Source organism: Chlamydotis macqueenii, chromosome 2 (genome assembly GCF_036417535.1).
Source record: "Chlamydotis macqueenii isolate bChlMac1 chromosome 2, bChlMac1.mat, whole genome shotgun sequence".
Lineage (NCBI taxonomy): Eukaryota > Metazoa > Chordata > Aves > Otidiformes > Otididae > Chlamydotis > Chlamydotis macqueenii.
The window spans coordinates 45506054-45519980 of NC_141557.1; the positions used below are offsets into that span (position 1 = coordinate 45506054).

Consider the following 13927-nt stretch of genomic DNA (forward strand, 5'->3'; position numbering starts at 1 on the left):
CCCACTGGCTCCCGGTGCGCGCCCGCGGCGTCTCCTAGCGACGGGAGCCGCCGACGCGGGCCTGGCGCCGCGCAGCCCGGTTTGGCTCCCGAGGCCGGGCGAGGTAGGAGGCTGTGGAAGAAGCGGTTGCTTCCTCTTTTTGCCCCGGGCTGGCAGCGCCCTGCCTCGGGCCGTCCCGAGAGGGGAGCCGGGGGTGGATCCTGAGGGCCGGGTAGTCCTCGCCATCGGGCAGCCCCGGCAGCCGGGGGCGCTGGAGGGGCAGAGAGCCGGTGGGGAGGTCGCGTACCTGCCGGCGAGCCCAAAGGGGTCCCGGGAGGCACCGTCATTCCCCGGAGGGGCGAGGAAGGGGACCCGGCTGGAAGCAGGCCGCTCTCGCCCTTCTGCGAGAAGCAGGAGCACCTCATACCCATGTGTGTGTGTGCCCCAGGCCCTCGGAGCGTGGATTTTGAGTCTTGCACGGTGTGTTAACAGGGTAATGACATCCCTGAGGTTATCCTGGGGCTTCTCAGCTTCCTCAGTGTGCGTCAGGGAGATATTAATTAGCCTCTTTGATAGTCAAATACATTTGACCTTGTTTTACCATCACCTGCAAGCTCCTTGGCCACTGACACTCTTAATAAAATCTTTCTTAGTTATCTTCTCTCTGGGCGCAATAAAAAGCTGTGCCAGCTGAGGTGATGTTACTTTAGACTTGGCTAGGTTTTTAAAGATGTTGCAGAAAATAACAATGGAGCTAGTGTTCAGGAATTATTTTTTTTTTAAATGAAGGAGAAAAACCCGCTATACTCCCCCTTTTTTTTTTTTTAATTTTCAGAAAGTTTAAAGAAGCAGGCCAGTGAAGTCATTGGCAGGAAAAAAATCAAGGTGGTAAATACTGAGGACATTTGGAGTTTAAATATCAAAACTCTGGAATTCGTACTGCAAGGGGTGGGAGGTGGCAAATGTTGATGTAGCACAGGGATTCTTAAGAAATAAAAAGAAAAACTGATAGAGTTGGAAAATGACCTTGATTGGCAAAGAAGGTTTTATCTTGGAGGCAGAAAGTGTAAGAGTATGTTAGCGTTGCTAAGGAAACCTGAAGATTACATAAAAGAAATTAAAACCAGTATCTTTCTTATATAAGAAAAGGAAGGTCGGGCAAGACGTGGATGTGCTGTGCGCCTAGCATGTGTGGGTGGAACTATGAAACCCTAACCAACAACTTTGTGTTAGGTTACAACAAAAAAAAGAGGAAGGAGACTTGACTGTAGACAAGAAAGAAAAAAAAAAAAAGTAAAAAAATGATCCAGAGAATGTAATTGCATTAGTTTGGCATCAGCAGTCTGCCAGGCTCTGGAAGGGGGTAGAGTGAGGGAGAAAGTTAAGAACGTAAACTGTTACCAGAGTGTTACTGGATAGGCGGGTAGAGGGTACTGGGATTTTTGAGGAAAAGGGAGCTGGAGAGTTAATTTTTTTGAGTTATCTTTAGTTGTTCTGAACAACTAAAAGCAATTGATATACTGCTGCTTGGGAGGTACCTGCTCAGTGGGAGAAGATGGACCCTGGTAAAAAATGCTAGGAAGGTTGGGCTAAAGTTTTGAGTGAGGGTGCCAGTTTGTATACTTCTCAAAGAACCACTCGGTCTTATGGTTGAGCCAGGCTCTAGAGTCCATTGACTCTTACAGGGTATTTATTTCAAATGCAGTGGCTCAGCAATCTGCCTTTCTGTGCCGTTAAAATGTACCTGCAGCACCACTGGCTCCTGACTTACAACACTATTCAGCAGTAGATATCAAAGCATTTCACAAAGTTATATATAGTTATTACTGTTGGTATATATACAGGGAAACTGAAGCATAGAGAGTAGCAGGTGAGAGGCATGCTTAGAAATAAAGCATGACAATTAGCTACTTCATCTCAAGTGTGGCATAGTGGTGTAAAGTATTGTGATATATTCCTGGTGCACAAGTAATTATGAAAATTTGATGGTGAGCAGTGACTCTTCTCCAGAAAAAAGGAATAGGTGGCTCAGCAGTTTTTGTAAGTGTAGTTATTTCTAAAGGTTCCATCTTTCAAAACTATGCTATTTGGAATTTATGAAGGCATCCATAAACCAGGCACTTCCTGGCAGAATAGAATAGTAGATGAAAAACATGTAAACTTTCCAGAACTGGCAATGTAATATTTTATGGAGTTCATCTTCCTGTCCTCCCCTCCCCCACACCTCAACATGATCCATTTATTCTTCTTCAGACAGACTTGGAGTTACAGAAGAAGTAATTTTCTAGCCGACATTCTTTGCTTGGCATTTGCGTTTTAAAATTTTTGTCACTGTTGCTATCTGAAAGAGAATCCAGAAACAGAATCTCAGGAGTGCTTTTGTTTAGAAAACATACATGATTTGTGTCTTTGTTAAGGTGGCTTGTAGTAATTAAAATTTGGCTATGTTTCGTGATATAGTGATACTGCAATGTCAGGCTCTTTGGGACAGTGTGACAGCAGCTCAGCAGATGGTATTAAATTAGGTTCTTTTGCACTCACACACAGAATTGTTGTAAGATAGATTTATAATCTTCATTTGGGCTCCACATTTGTTAGGAAGTGAAGAGAGTGACTTGGAACCAGCAGTTATACAGCTTTTAAAATTAAGGAATTTCTTTTTTTCTCTTCCTGAACAACAAAGAAGTCCCATTTTCATGTGTTTGTATTGATGTTAAAATGCTGTGGTGAGCAAAGCCAGTGTGGGCACACTGCACCGCAGCAGGCAGTGCTGATAGATAGTAATATCAGTTGTACTGATTGTATGATCTTGGGACATATTTGTTTGCTCCACAGGATCCTCAAGCACAAATAAAGCAGGTAGCATTATATAAAGGCAAGGTAATGAAAGCAGTGTTGTTTTATTATGTGCAGTGAAACACCTACCCTTTATCTTTGAGAATGAGGAAGGTTGAGTAAACAAAGTTATTCTAAACTCATATTCAGTTACTGAAAGCCGTAGAAACACTAGAGGGTGCCTTTGCAGGCAATTGTTAGAAAGGTCGGTCAAGAAAGAATTATTACAGCGAAGGAGAAATGAAGAACTTCTGGAAGACTTGGATTTTGTTGGAAGCCATGTAGACTTGTGGGTGGCCGTGAAGCTGTAATTTGCAGAAGATACTAGTGAATCACGCAGAAGCTGTGAGGTCAGCACCGAAACAGATGGTGAAATCTAAGGGGCAAATGAAAGAGCAGAGAAAACAGCATTGTAGTTATTTATGGGAGTGAACTCAAAGTATGTGTGGAGTACTGATGCTTCAGTATATACAAAAATCACGAAACTGTATCCTGAAATGCAGATGTTTTTGGTGTTGGGTACTGTGGTGGTATAAAGACAGATGGTGAGGAAGAGTGCCATATCTAGGGGAACTGTCAGGTGAGATATGGGTGTAGCTGTCCTTGCAAAAAGCACTTGAAATTTTAAATTAATGTATAAGCACCTAGATTTCATTTCCCCTGTGTTATCAGTTCAGTGAATTAATTTGAGGTTCATTTAGAGGAAGGCTAACTATGTCACATCTACATTATCTGGAGTTTCTTTATGGAGTCTGCTGCCTACAGCTTACGAACTAGTGATTCCCCTTATTTTGGATTTTGCTGCAAGCTGAACACTATAAGCACTGCCATAAAATTAAATGATTTTGACAAATGATTTTTTTTTTCTGTTTCAAGTGTTTCCTGTGAACATCCATGGAAGAGTAAAAGGATTTGAAAGCTGCACTCTAGAGAAATTTGTGTAGTTTCTGTTACACAGAGCAATGTTGAAATTTCAAGAAACTGCTAAGCATGTCACTGTTGCCAGATTTAATTCTGCTTCCTCAGATGCTATGATTGCAAGAAGATACACTATTCAGAGGAAACTTGGCAATGGAAGCTTTGGAAGTGTATATCTGGTTTCTGACAGAAAAGCAAAACAAGGAGAAGAATTGTAAGTAAACCATTCACATACATTAAATAAAAATGTTTGGAACATATTTCTTGCATTGTAGATGTTTTCTTTATATTTGTGTCTCATCTCTCAGTTTGGTGTTATGTTGCAGCCTTAGCTGTTTAACTTTAGTGAGGACCTAAGATAGAGGCAGACTTTATGCTGACTCAGCATTCCAGCCGAACCTGGTTTTGTTTAAAATAGTTTATCAGATATGTCTGTCTTATTGTGCTTTTATCTAAGTCCTTTTTAATTTACTTGTGCAAGACAGAGTGGAGGTAGATAGAAAATCTCAGACCCTCATCTCTATAGTGATGTACACCTCTGAAGCTTTATAACAAATAATAAAACCAGTAAAAATATATGTAATTCACCTATTCCCTAGTGTCATACCTTGGTCAAGTTGTTACTGTAAGATATGTGCTGTGGAAAAGACAGAACAGAGGTAAATTTTATCATTGTCCTGGCAAAAAGCAGGACAAAGGTATGTGCCAGGTTTCACAAATTTGCTGTTCTTCTTTGTAACAAAATTGTTTGTTAAAGGCTTTATAATTTATAAGCTGTCATTTCATAATTAGGTCGATATATAATATGAGTGTATAATATAATTTTATAGTTTATTTTAAAGTTCTTTGTATTTAATAAATAAACTAAGTTCTTTAAATTCTTTCTTCATAAAACTTACAGAAGTACTGGGCATTTGCCTTCCATCCCATACTTATCCATCTTCACGAACATGATGTTTTTGTTTTAAAAAAATGTGGAAAAAGAGAATCCTTAGTCTAATCAGGTCCAGCTACTGCAATCTCTAGCTCTACAATGTTTTGTTAGATTTAAAGGTACATTAAAGCATGGATCCTTTAAAGGGAGCATGAAAATGTCAGAATTTCTCAATGTATTTTAATGGACTTCCCTCTTAATTTCTGATGATTTCTTATTTATGTACTGTGGGTAAGTTTTTTGATAATACTTAATTGGATGCTGTCAGGAATTGATTCTGTGTCATTATAAGGACTCAGATTGTTGGAGAGATCTCAAAAGAAACTGAACTCTGTTGATATCCTATTTTTTTTATAATTGAGTTGTCTGAATGAAACCTGAGAAGGAATAGTTATAGAAATTCCAGTAAACACATTTCCATTTGCAGTATACCTAACTGATAGCACTGTTTGTTTTTTTTTTTTCTCAATTGCCAACAAATCTTGATTTTTTTTACTATTTTTTTTTAAACCTGCCTGAATTTGGACAGATCTCATCGCTCTGGTTGATAAACCCTTTAGGATTCTGAATCCATAAAGACAAAATAACATTTTCAGAGTGTTGACGTTTCTGTATGTGAGTTTCAAGTTGGATGCCTGGGTAATGTATTACTGACTGCACTTCCTATTGTGTACAACTGTGTTTGTCTATCAGTTTGGTGCTTACACCAAGTGAGATTTAAATGTGAAGATTTCTGGTTTAATCCAATAAAATTTGTGAGACTTTTTAAAGCGTGAAACATCTTATCAATGTGCTTTTCGGCCAGTCTTTTTTTAAATATGGGTGTCTATCGGTCCTCACTGATGGACACGTTAATCAGCAATTACATGATAAAAGGGCCTTTTCTGATTAATTTGTGCCTCACTTTTGCTGTTTATGGCAATGCATTCTTGGCAATATTGCTTTAATAAATGTGCAGCAAAGACATAATTCTTTCACATGTTTTCCTTCTACATCAGTTTACAGCTTCACAGAGGCTGAGTATCAAATAATATATTTTTTTTTGTTTTATCAGTCTTTTTTTTGTGGTTGCAACAAAACTTAAGAAGCAAGTGCTAATATAATACTGTAGTTCATCCTTTCATCACTAGAGGGTACTTGTGTATCACAGTTATTCTTCGTTCCTTCTGACCCTCAAATGTAGCTGGGCGTACGGATTCCCCCGACTTTCTATCACGTTCATACTATTAGGTGACAAACACAGTGGCCTGGGTGAACATGAAAGCTCGGGTTGCATAATGAGATAAAGTGTAGATACTTTCTTCTATTTAAAAATATTGGGGTTTTAAGATGGTAAAATATACTAGAAGTCACATTCTCAACACTACTTTCAAATCAGAAAATAACTTTTTATGGAGCTGTACTGGTTACTGCTTCTGTTGTATGTTATATACAGCATGAACTCAGACACAGATAGTTTCCTGAAAATTTCTGTAGTCTAAAGCACCGTGAAAGAGCATAGGAATAAATCATAAAAATAGAAATTTCCAAGAGGAATAACATTTTGGATATTGGTACAGAAGCTGTCCGGTTATATCTTGTTCAGTATCCCATTAGCGCAATGTCTACAGAATGAGTTAATGAAGAGACTAACAATGGTTGTCATGTAATTTCATGTATGCTCAGCAAAGCTTTTGCATTATTTTAGACATTGTTTTGGGGTACATGTTGTACTTTGTTACCCCTAAAGGATCTTAGCTGTGGTGAGTGAATTATTATGCACACAGTTGCTTCAGCTAGGAGGAAGAGAGGTTTGATCATTTGAGGTGTGCCTCAAGTGAACAGACTTATTTAACATAAAACTATTCATGTATGTCAGGCAGGCAATGCCAGCTTCATGCTGATCTCCAGTTCTGTGTATGGATGGGATCAGGATTACTGACTTTCTGAGATTGTACTAGATCAGAGACATCCACTGTGATATAGTTGAGTTGCATACTCTAAAAATAATGTTATAAAGTACTAGAAATATAGTAGCTCATGTAGGTCTTACTATAAGTCCCTCTTCAGTGTTGCATTGTATGACACATTCCTTGCCTGTTTCTTTAACTTCTTAATTTGTATTTTTTGTAAGTTGTATTTTTTGGTAACTTTTAATGTTCATGGTCCTGTGTGACTGCTATAGTTTTGCCTTCTTTTTTATTAGGTGCCTCTGAAAACCTTTTTCATTTTCATTTTGCCTTTCCACCCTGTCTCAACTGGAAAATTCTATACTGCTGTAAAGAGCTGTCAGTTACAGTGATAGCTAAACACCTGGATGCCTAAGCCAGGAAGATCTCTAGTCATACAATACATCATCTTGTGTCAATGAACTCTGTTATCCTTTAGAAAATAATAGTTACAAGCCATCATATCTTCTTAAGTATGCTTTCATAGGTTCTACTCACATTTAAGTTTACTGACCAATAGCTCCTCTGCTTGTATTGCTTGTGTTTTATGTTTTTCCAAGGTTATTATTCACTGTAGAGAGGGAGAAAACCAAACCGGTGATTAGTATTCTGGAGTGAGATGATGCCACCGTGGAGTTATTTCAGACTGACTGTTGAACTTAAGGATCACACTTATCTCATACTGAGATACCTGCTTTGTGTAGACATGTGATGAATAACTTTTCTGAGTTTCATAATGATTTTTGAAAAAGAAAAATGCAAGTTCTTGGGTTTAGATTTATGACTAGGGAAGGTGACATTTGACTTCCATGTTTGAGTAGAACGTTATGCCATCTGCTGTACATCTTCTGCAAGAGCTTTTGATCCTGTTAGATGATTCTCACCAAGTATGATTGAGGGTTTAATATCTCAAAGATAGAAGTTCCTGCAACTTATGTGAAAAGAGACAGCACAGTAGAGAACAAAATGAATGCCCTCATAAAGAGAAAGGCCAGAACCTGGGAGACTCTTCACTAGGAGAGATTTCTCATGTGCTAGACAATCCACACAGCAGAGACAGCATCAATTTCCCCCAGTTTTGGAAGAAACTATGGTTAGAATTTATACAATCGTAAACCCTAAAGTCAGTTAAACACAAGAGTCATGTTTGTACAAAAGCAAGCTTCTTAGTTCCAGTTTACGCAGAATGGCTTGGTTTGTGTATTATTTGATATTTTCCCTGTTAGATATTTACAAATATTCTAGTTTTGAGCCAGGGACTGTACATTCACTGAAACCGAGACTGAATTACTTAATGTTGACACTGTCTTTCCATTCTAGTGGTCTCTAAAATGAGCTTTGGCAAATCTTTACATCAAATTGCAAACTGATTTAGCTAATAGGTAACTAGAGTCCAAATATGGATTGGTAGCTCCTACAAATATTTGCTGAGGTTTTTAATCTTTTCCAGGGTTTGAACTGAATTTAGGTATGTTAGATGGGGATGCACATCTCTAGTTGCCCATTAGTGGAGTTTCACAAATTTTTAGAGGGTCTGAATTTAACTCTTTTAAGAAGAAAAAATGATAGCTTTAATTTGGCTAAAAAATACTTCTTATGCATTTTTGTTCATTTTCCTCTTTTTCTTTTGTAAAGTTGCACCAGTAAAGAAGTTGTACTCGAGTGTAATTTTTTTTTAATTTACATGTGTGTAATTTAATGTTACTAGCAAAGGACAAACAGTGCTACTCAGTCACTTCTCTAGACCCATGTATGCCCACTATGGAATACTGTCTGTTAAAGAAGGAGACTTTGCATGCGTTTAGCACCTTTTCCATTCTGGGTCTTGAAAGCACTTTTCAGAGCTGTGAAGTATTTTTATCCAGTTTGCAAATGGACAATAAACAGGGAAGTTAAACAGTTTGCCTGTGTTCTTGTAGTGAGGCTGTGGTATGCCAGGAGAATAACTGAACCACTGCTTGAGAAATCATTCCTTGATATCTCGATCTTGCTAAACTTAGCAGAACCGTTAGTTGCACTGTAGTGCTCGATCCTCATGTGAGCCTAATATCATGGGGGCCAGTTCTATAGTTTGGAAACAGGCTGTTCTGTGCAAGGCAGGAAGGAAGCCTAGTTTCCTGTAGACTTGCATCCTCTGTCCCCTTATCCTACCACAAGAAGCTCTGCTTTCGCACGTTATGACAACATTCCTTTTTCTGGAATGTCCCCCATTTTCTTTTACTTCTTGTAATTGTAGCTGTAGCTTCTCCCTTCCTGCTTGTATCCCTCCAATATTTGTATTTTCCTTCTGTATTCCCTAGTTAGTGGTTGGAAAAAATATAGGTCAAACCATGGTGGTCCCTGAGCACATGCACAGGTAAATGTTTGGTATACATACACTGGCCATTTGGTAGCTCAAATAACGTGTAACTTTTCAGATCCAGGGGTCACTAAGGCTCTTGCACTTCCCACTTAGATGATTAAATAAGGTCATCTTAAGATCCTTGAAATTGCTACTCTTCCAACAGATTTCGTTGAAACTGAATGGTAGTGGTAACTTCCTGAGATTGCTAGACAGGCAATTTTTTCCGTGGTAGACAAGGCTACTGAACTTAGGACAGTTGGAAAAAATTGGAAACGCTGGTGGCACAATTAAACTATTAATTCTTCTGCAACTTTCTGGTTTACTTAATCTTTAATATCTACCTTCATTTATTTGCTAAGATATAATATGCAAATGCTTTAAAGCTTATTAGATCTTACTTGATAGGAAATTCAAGTCACACCTGTATGTGTGAATACAATGCCAATTTCATTGTCAAAGTTACAAGTGAAACTTACTTAGCAGCTCAGTAGTTATCAAGCCAGTGCTGTCTTATAAAACTCTGCCATCTCAGTGATCTGCTCAAATACAGTCTCTAATGATGAAGAGAAGGAAGGCATTCCAATATTGTGTCTAGAAAACAGTTTGTGTGAATTTGTGTAAATGAAGTGTTCCTACAGCTTTTAATTTACTGGTACATTCAGAGAAAATTTACTTTAATTTACAATTCACCTTCAAAATGAAGGACGTCTGCAGGTGTTTGGCTATTTTTTTTTTACCTGGATTCTTGACTCGCATGTGATTTTGCAAAAGTCTGTCTCAGTTTTTAAGGAGTTTGCTTTTGTTTCTGGACATCATGGACCTAGACCTCCCATAATAATTAGATAACTTGGTTTGTATAAAGGAAGTAGCAGGATTGTAGCAGCATTTTTACATCAAATGTAATATGCCTGCAGTCACTTCAATCCCAGTCCCCATGAGCAGTTTATCAGTTAATTATAACAGGTAATTATGGTTAAAGACAAAGTCTGTAGAGATTTACATTCAGGAGTAGTCTTGAAGGGTAGTGCTATCGCTTATAGATAATGAATATCCTAATCAATTGTGCCAAGTGAAGCTCTGGGTTAAGTTTCACTAATTCATAACCATGCATGGGCAAGCAGCTGAAGTACACAGTAGGCAGTAGGGACTTTGAGTTCATAAATATTCACAAGGTGCTTATAGGTCCCCATGGTGGAAAGCACACGCTGAGAAGTGCCAAACTCCCTGGACTGCTCCTGTGTGTGGTAATTGTGGGGTGTCAGCTCAACTTCGGCGTGTGACTTGCCTTATACCATTAATCCAGACTCATGCTATGATTCCTTGGAAACTGTGCACTTAGCTGAATAATTTATCACATGACTTTCAATTATTTATGACTTCTTATAACAAATGAAATAAAATCTAAAGAATATCCGAGCGACAATCAGCAGATTACTGTGTTGTTAAATCCCTGTGTTTGCTGCCTGTTTGCTTCTCTGAAGCTATTCCAATTCATTTGACGCTGGATTGATTAAAACAGTAACAGATGACTCCCTGCCAGTTGTCGTGTGCATGTTCATCTAATTGTGCTCTTTTCCTTTATTATTCTCCCTCATTTAATAATAAAAACTAGAAATTAAAATTAGGATCCATCAGATCATTTTAGATTTGTGAACAGACATTCATGATCTCCTTGGGAATGGAATAAAGGTGGATTTTTTTATAGGACCTTCCTGATTGCTGCTTATTTTAAGTAAGCTTTTCTTAGTGAACCATCTTTTGCTGGGTTCAGTCAAAGGTGCCTCTGCTGCTTCATCTAAGGCTCAGGCTACTGTGTGTCAACTGAGCTGCCGTTGCTGCTAAGGTGTACAGATATTCTTGGCCCCAAATAGGAGGTAATAAGAGCATTGACAGAGAGGTCTTACTGATTTTGCTAGAGCAGCTAAAGAAGTTAGCCTTCATGAGCTTTTCACTCCAGTGGTTGAGCATGACTTTCACATTCTGCGAACAATGCTACTGGAGGCGAGACCTAGCTAAGTAAGCGCCAAAGTCCTTGCTGAAACCTCTGTAACGGTGGCTGACGCTCTAGTGCCCTACTTTAAGAGCGTACCTGCAAATGGAAGTTGCCAAAAAGTGAAACTGTAAACGTTTTATTTCCATTGTGGTAGGCAGCTGCAGCTACAATTGTTTCAGATAATTTCTAGCGCAGGCCAATACTGGTTCAGAGTCCAGTTTGATAACACTGGGCTCATTCAAAGAAGTTCTCACTGGAGACTGTGTGGGAGGATGCTTTAGTCCCCACTTCCTGCATCCCTGTCAGTACCCAGCTTTTCCTGCAGCCCAGTACAGCACTGTAGGGCTCCTCACCAGCCTTTGGCACATGGAGTTAAGGAGCTACAGACCTATCTTGTAGTGAGAATGTGACAATGCCAAAGTGCAACACAGGTACAGAAGACAGGCGCTACCGTTAGAGCCTCCTACAGCTCCGCATTCCTCTCTCCAGTAAAGCTACACTTAGACACAGCTACCACAAAGCTATGGAAAGAGACGCACGCACATCTTTGCAGAGGGATGCTCTGCTAAAATTGGTAGAACAACAGAATTGATGATTATAGCACACATCAATCCAAGAAATGGACCATCTCACACTGGAGCAATTTATTTAGAGCTCAGTCTAAGAAAGTTTGGAAAGTCCCTGTGCTGAATAAGTCTCTAGTGAGGGCTGCAGGGTAGCAGCAGAGAGCACCGATGTGAGATTTTATACTGCCCGTGCTGGCGATAGATTTGGCAATTTAAAGCTACAGCCATGCTGCAGGCCTTTGCATAAGCCATTCCTTTGTTAAAGTTTCTAGTTCCCTCATTTTCAAAAAATGTAAAACTTGATATTCTGTGGGTTATTTCAAATGAAAGAGTGAGTACTTGGAACATCTCAGGACCTTTCATTCAGCTGGTGTAACACAGGTGCCTGTGAAAATGCTCTGCAGCCATGTTTGATAAAAGTTTTACATCTGCTCAGTCATGTTTTTGAGCTTTGGTGGTATTGTTGTTGCTGGGTTTTTTTATTTCTTCTTTTTTTTTTTTTTTTTTTTTTCCACCCTTGTCCTCTAGTATGCCTTTCTTTCACTAGCCTACTTTTTCATTTTCAATGGGATTTGTTTAGTTAACTGGAGTCTATTCTAACTAGGTCTTTAATTTATGTGAGTGGTAGGTAGAATTCATTAAAGAAAATATTTCTTGAGTTTACTTTAAATCTCATCCCCCACAGAGCTGGGCTCCTGGGAGCTCAGTGCTGCAGCATCCACCATATTGTGATCTTGTGTACAGGCAGTGAGTGGTGCTGATGGTTAAGTTCATTGTTTTTCAAAATGTTTACAAGCATTATTTTCAACATTGAATGGAGTATTGTCTGTAAGGCATTGTTGGTAAATTACTGCTTCTTTGAGCTGCATGGCAGAAATAGAATTTAATGATTTTGTCATCAAGCATATGCCTTGAGATCACTTCTGTCTCATGCATTTTATTAAAACTGATGTTTATTAAGCTAGCTTTAGTAAGAAAACGGAGGGGTACAGCATTATTACTTCAGGTCAAACTGTGACCACCTACCTCAAAAATACAGTATGTTTTTGCAATATTTGAACATGCCTGTTGTATCTTGTGGCACTTTACCCTTGTTGGGAAGGTGTTTTCTCTTAAGTTTGAGTGAAGGATATCATGGGTTTTCTGTGCAGAACGACCTTCTGGCTCTTTCTTGCGTTCAGTAAATTGTAATAAGAAAACTGCTGCAGTGGGTGGAATGAATTCTGGATTTACTGAACAGTCAGTATATTTTTCCTTCTTTTTTTTTTTCATTTTTCTTTTTTTTTTTTGTGCTTATATGACACATTAGTAAATGTAATTCCTAGTTCACTGTTTCTCTTACATGCATGGTGTGCCCTTCATGTGTTCTAAAATAACTTTTCAGTGTTGCTGAGTAGTTACTTTATTTTTGAATTGCCCATATTTCACTGATTTCTAAGACCATGGTATCATACTCAGGAGGGCTAGAAAGTATTAAAAGATTTTTATCTAACAATGGATGTTATGCACAATTAATTTTCTCAGCATTGCTTGATTCCCTTTGCCTTTGATTGTAGACTATTTAGTAATATGCTTTTGTAAAACTATAAACTGTCCTTTTATCTCTTTCTTCCCCTTCACCCCCTTTTTGTACCACAGATAATTCCATGCATAGCAGAAATAAACATTGAAGGAGATGCCTGCTGGAAAGAGGCGTGTAGGAAGAGTGAGTTTTCTCATTAAAGTTGCAGCAATTAGTATTTAAATTACTTATGGGAATTAGTTCCACTGAAGGGACAATACTGTTGACATAAATATCCTTGCAACATTGAAAGGAACATAATTCTGCTTACAAATATATTTACATTCAGGAAAGAACCAATTAAATTTTACATGAGGAAATGTTTTAGTTGAATTTCTATGGAATGGATTTTTATAGTGATGAGTAGCATCTCTGGTTTCCCTTCACAGCTTCCTATTCAAAACTGTTTGTTTTCTGTAAACTGATTCATATAGATCAGGTGCTATGAGGGTCTTTCTTCAACATTTCTAATTGAAACTAATTCCTGTACAAGCACAATTCTTTTTGGCAGATGCTGTAGCCCAAGGCTGCAAGTTGAAGAAATGTAATATGGCAATTGTGAGGTGTTTAATCATATTATAATTCTTGAAAACAAAATGCTGCATCCAAGCTTTGAGTTCTCTAACAGTATCTCTTTTTTTTTTTTTTTTTTCTGAAAGGAACATTAATTAGCAGAGAGCAGTTAACAGTGAAATGTATCCAGTATGTGTAATGAAATCGCAATGGAGAAATGCCTGGTTTAGATGATTTGATGTTTGATGAAATTATGTCTTCAAAGATACAGAGAATAAACAAATTATTTAGTCCTTGTCACATTTCTCTCTCAAATTCTGTTTAGCTTAGTGGCAGCATGACATTTAATTACCTTC

The 13927-nt window shown here is 38.4% G+C and overlaps 1 protein-coding gene across 1 annotated transcript in view; it reads left to right on the plus strand.

Annotated features, from left to right (window-relative positions):
• The first annotated feature begins 31 nt into the window (after positions 1 to 31).
• Positions 32 to 13927, plus strand: part of NEK11 (NIMA related kinase 11) — a 101238-nt gene continuing 87342 nt past the window's right edge. Inside the window, exons 1-2 of the mRNA XM_086741593.1 lie at positions 32 to 103; positions 3691 to 3946. Of these exons, the coding sequence (XP_086597719.1) occupies positions 3777 to 3946 (170 nt within the window). The 5' untranslated portion in view covers positions 32 to 103; positions 3691 to 3776. The remainder of the gene's footprint in view (positions 104 to 3690; positions 3947 to 13927) is intronic.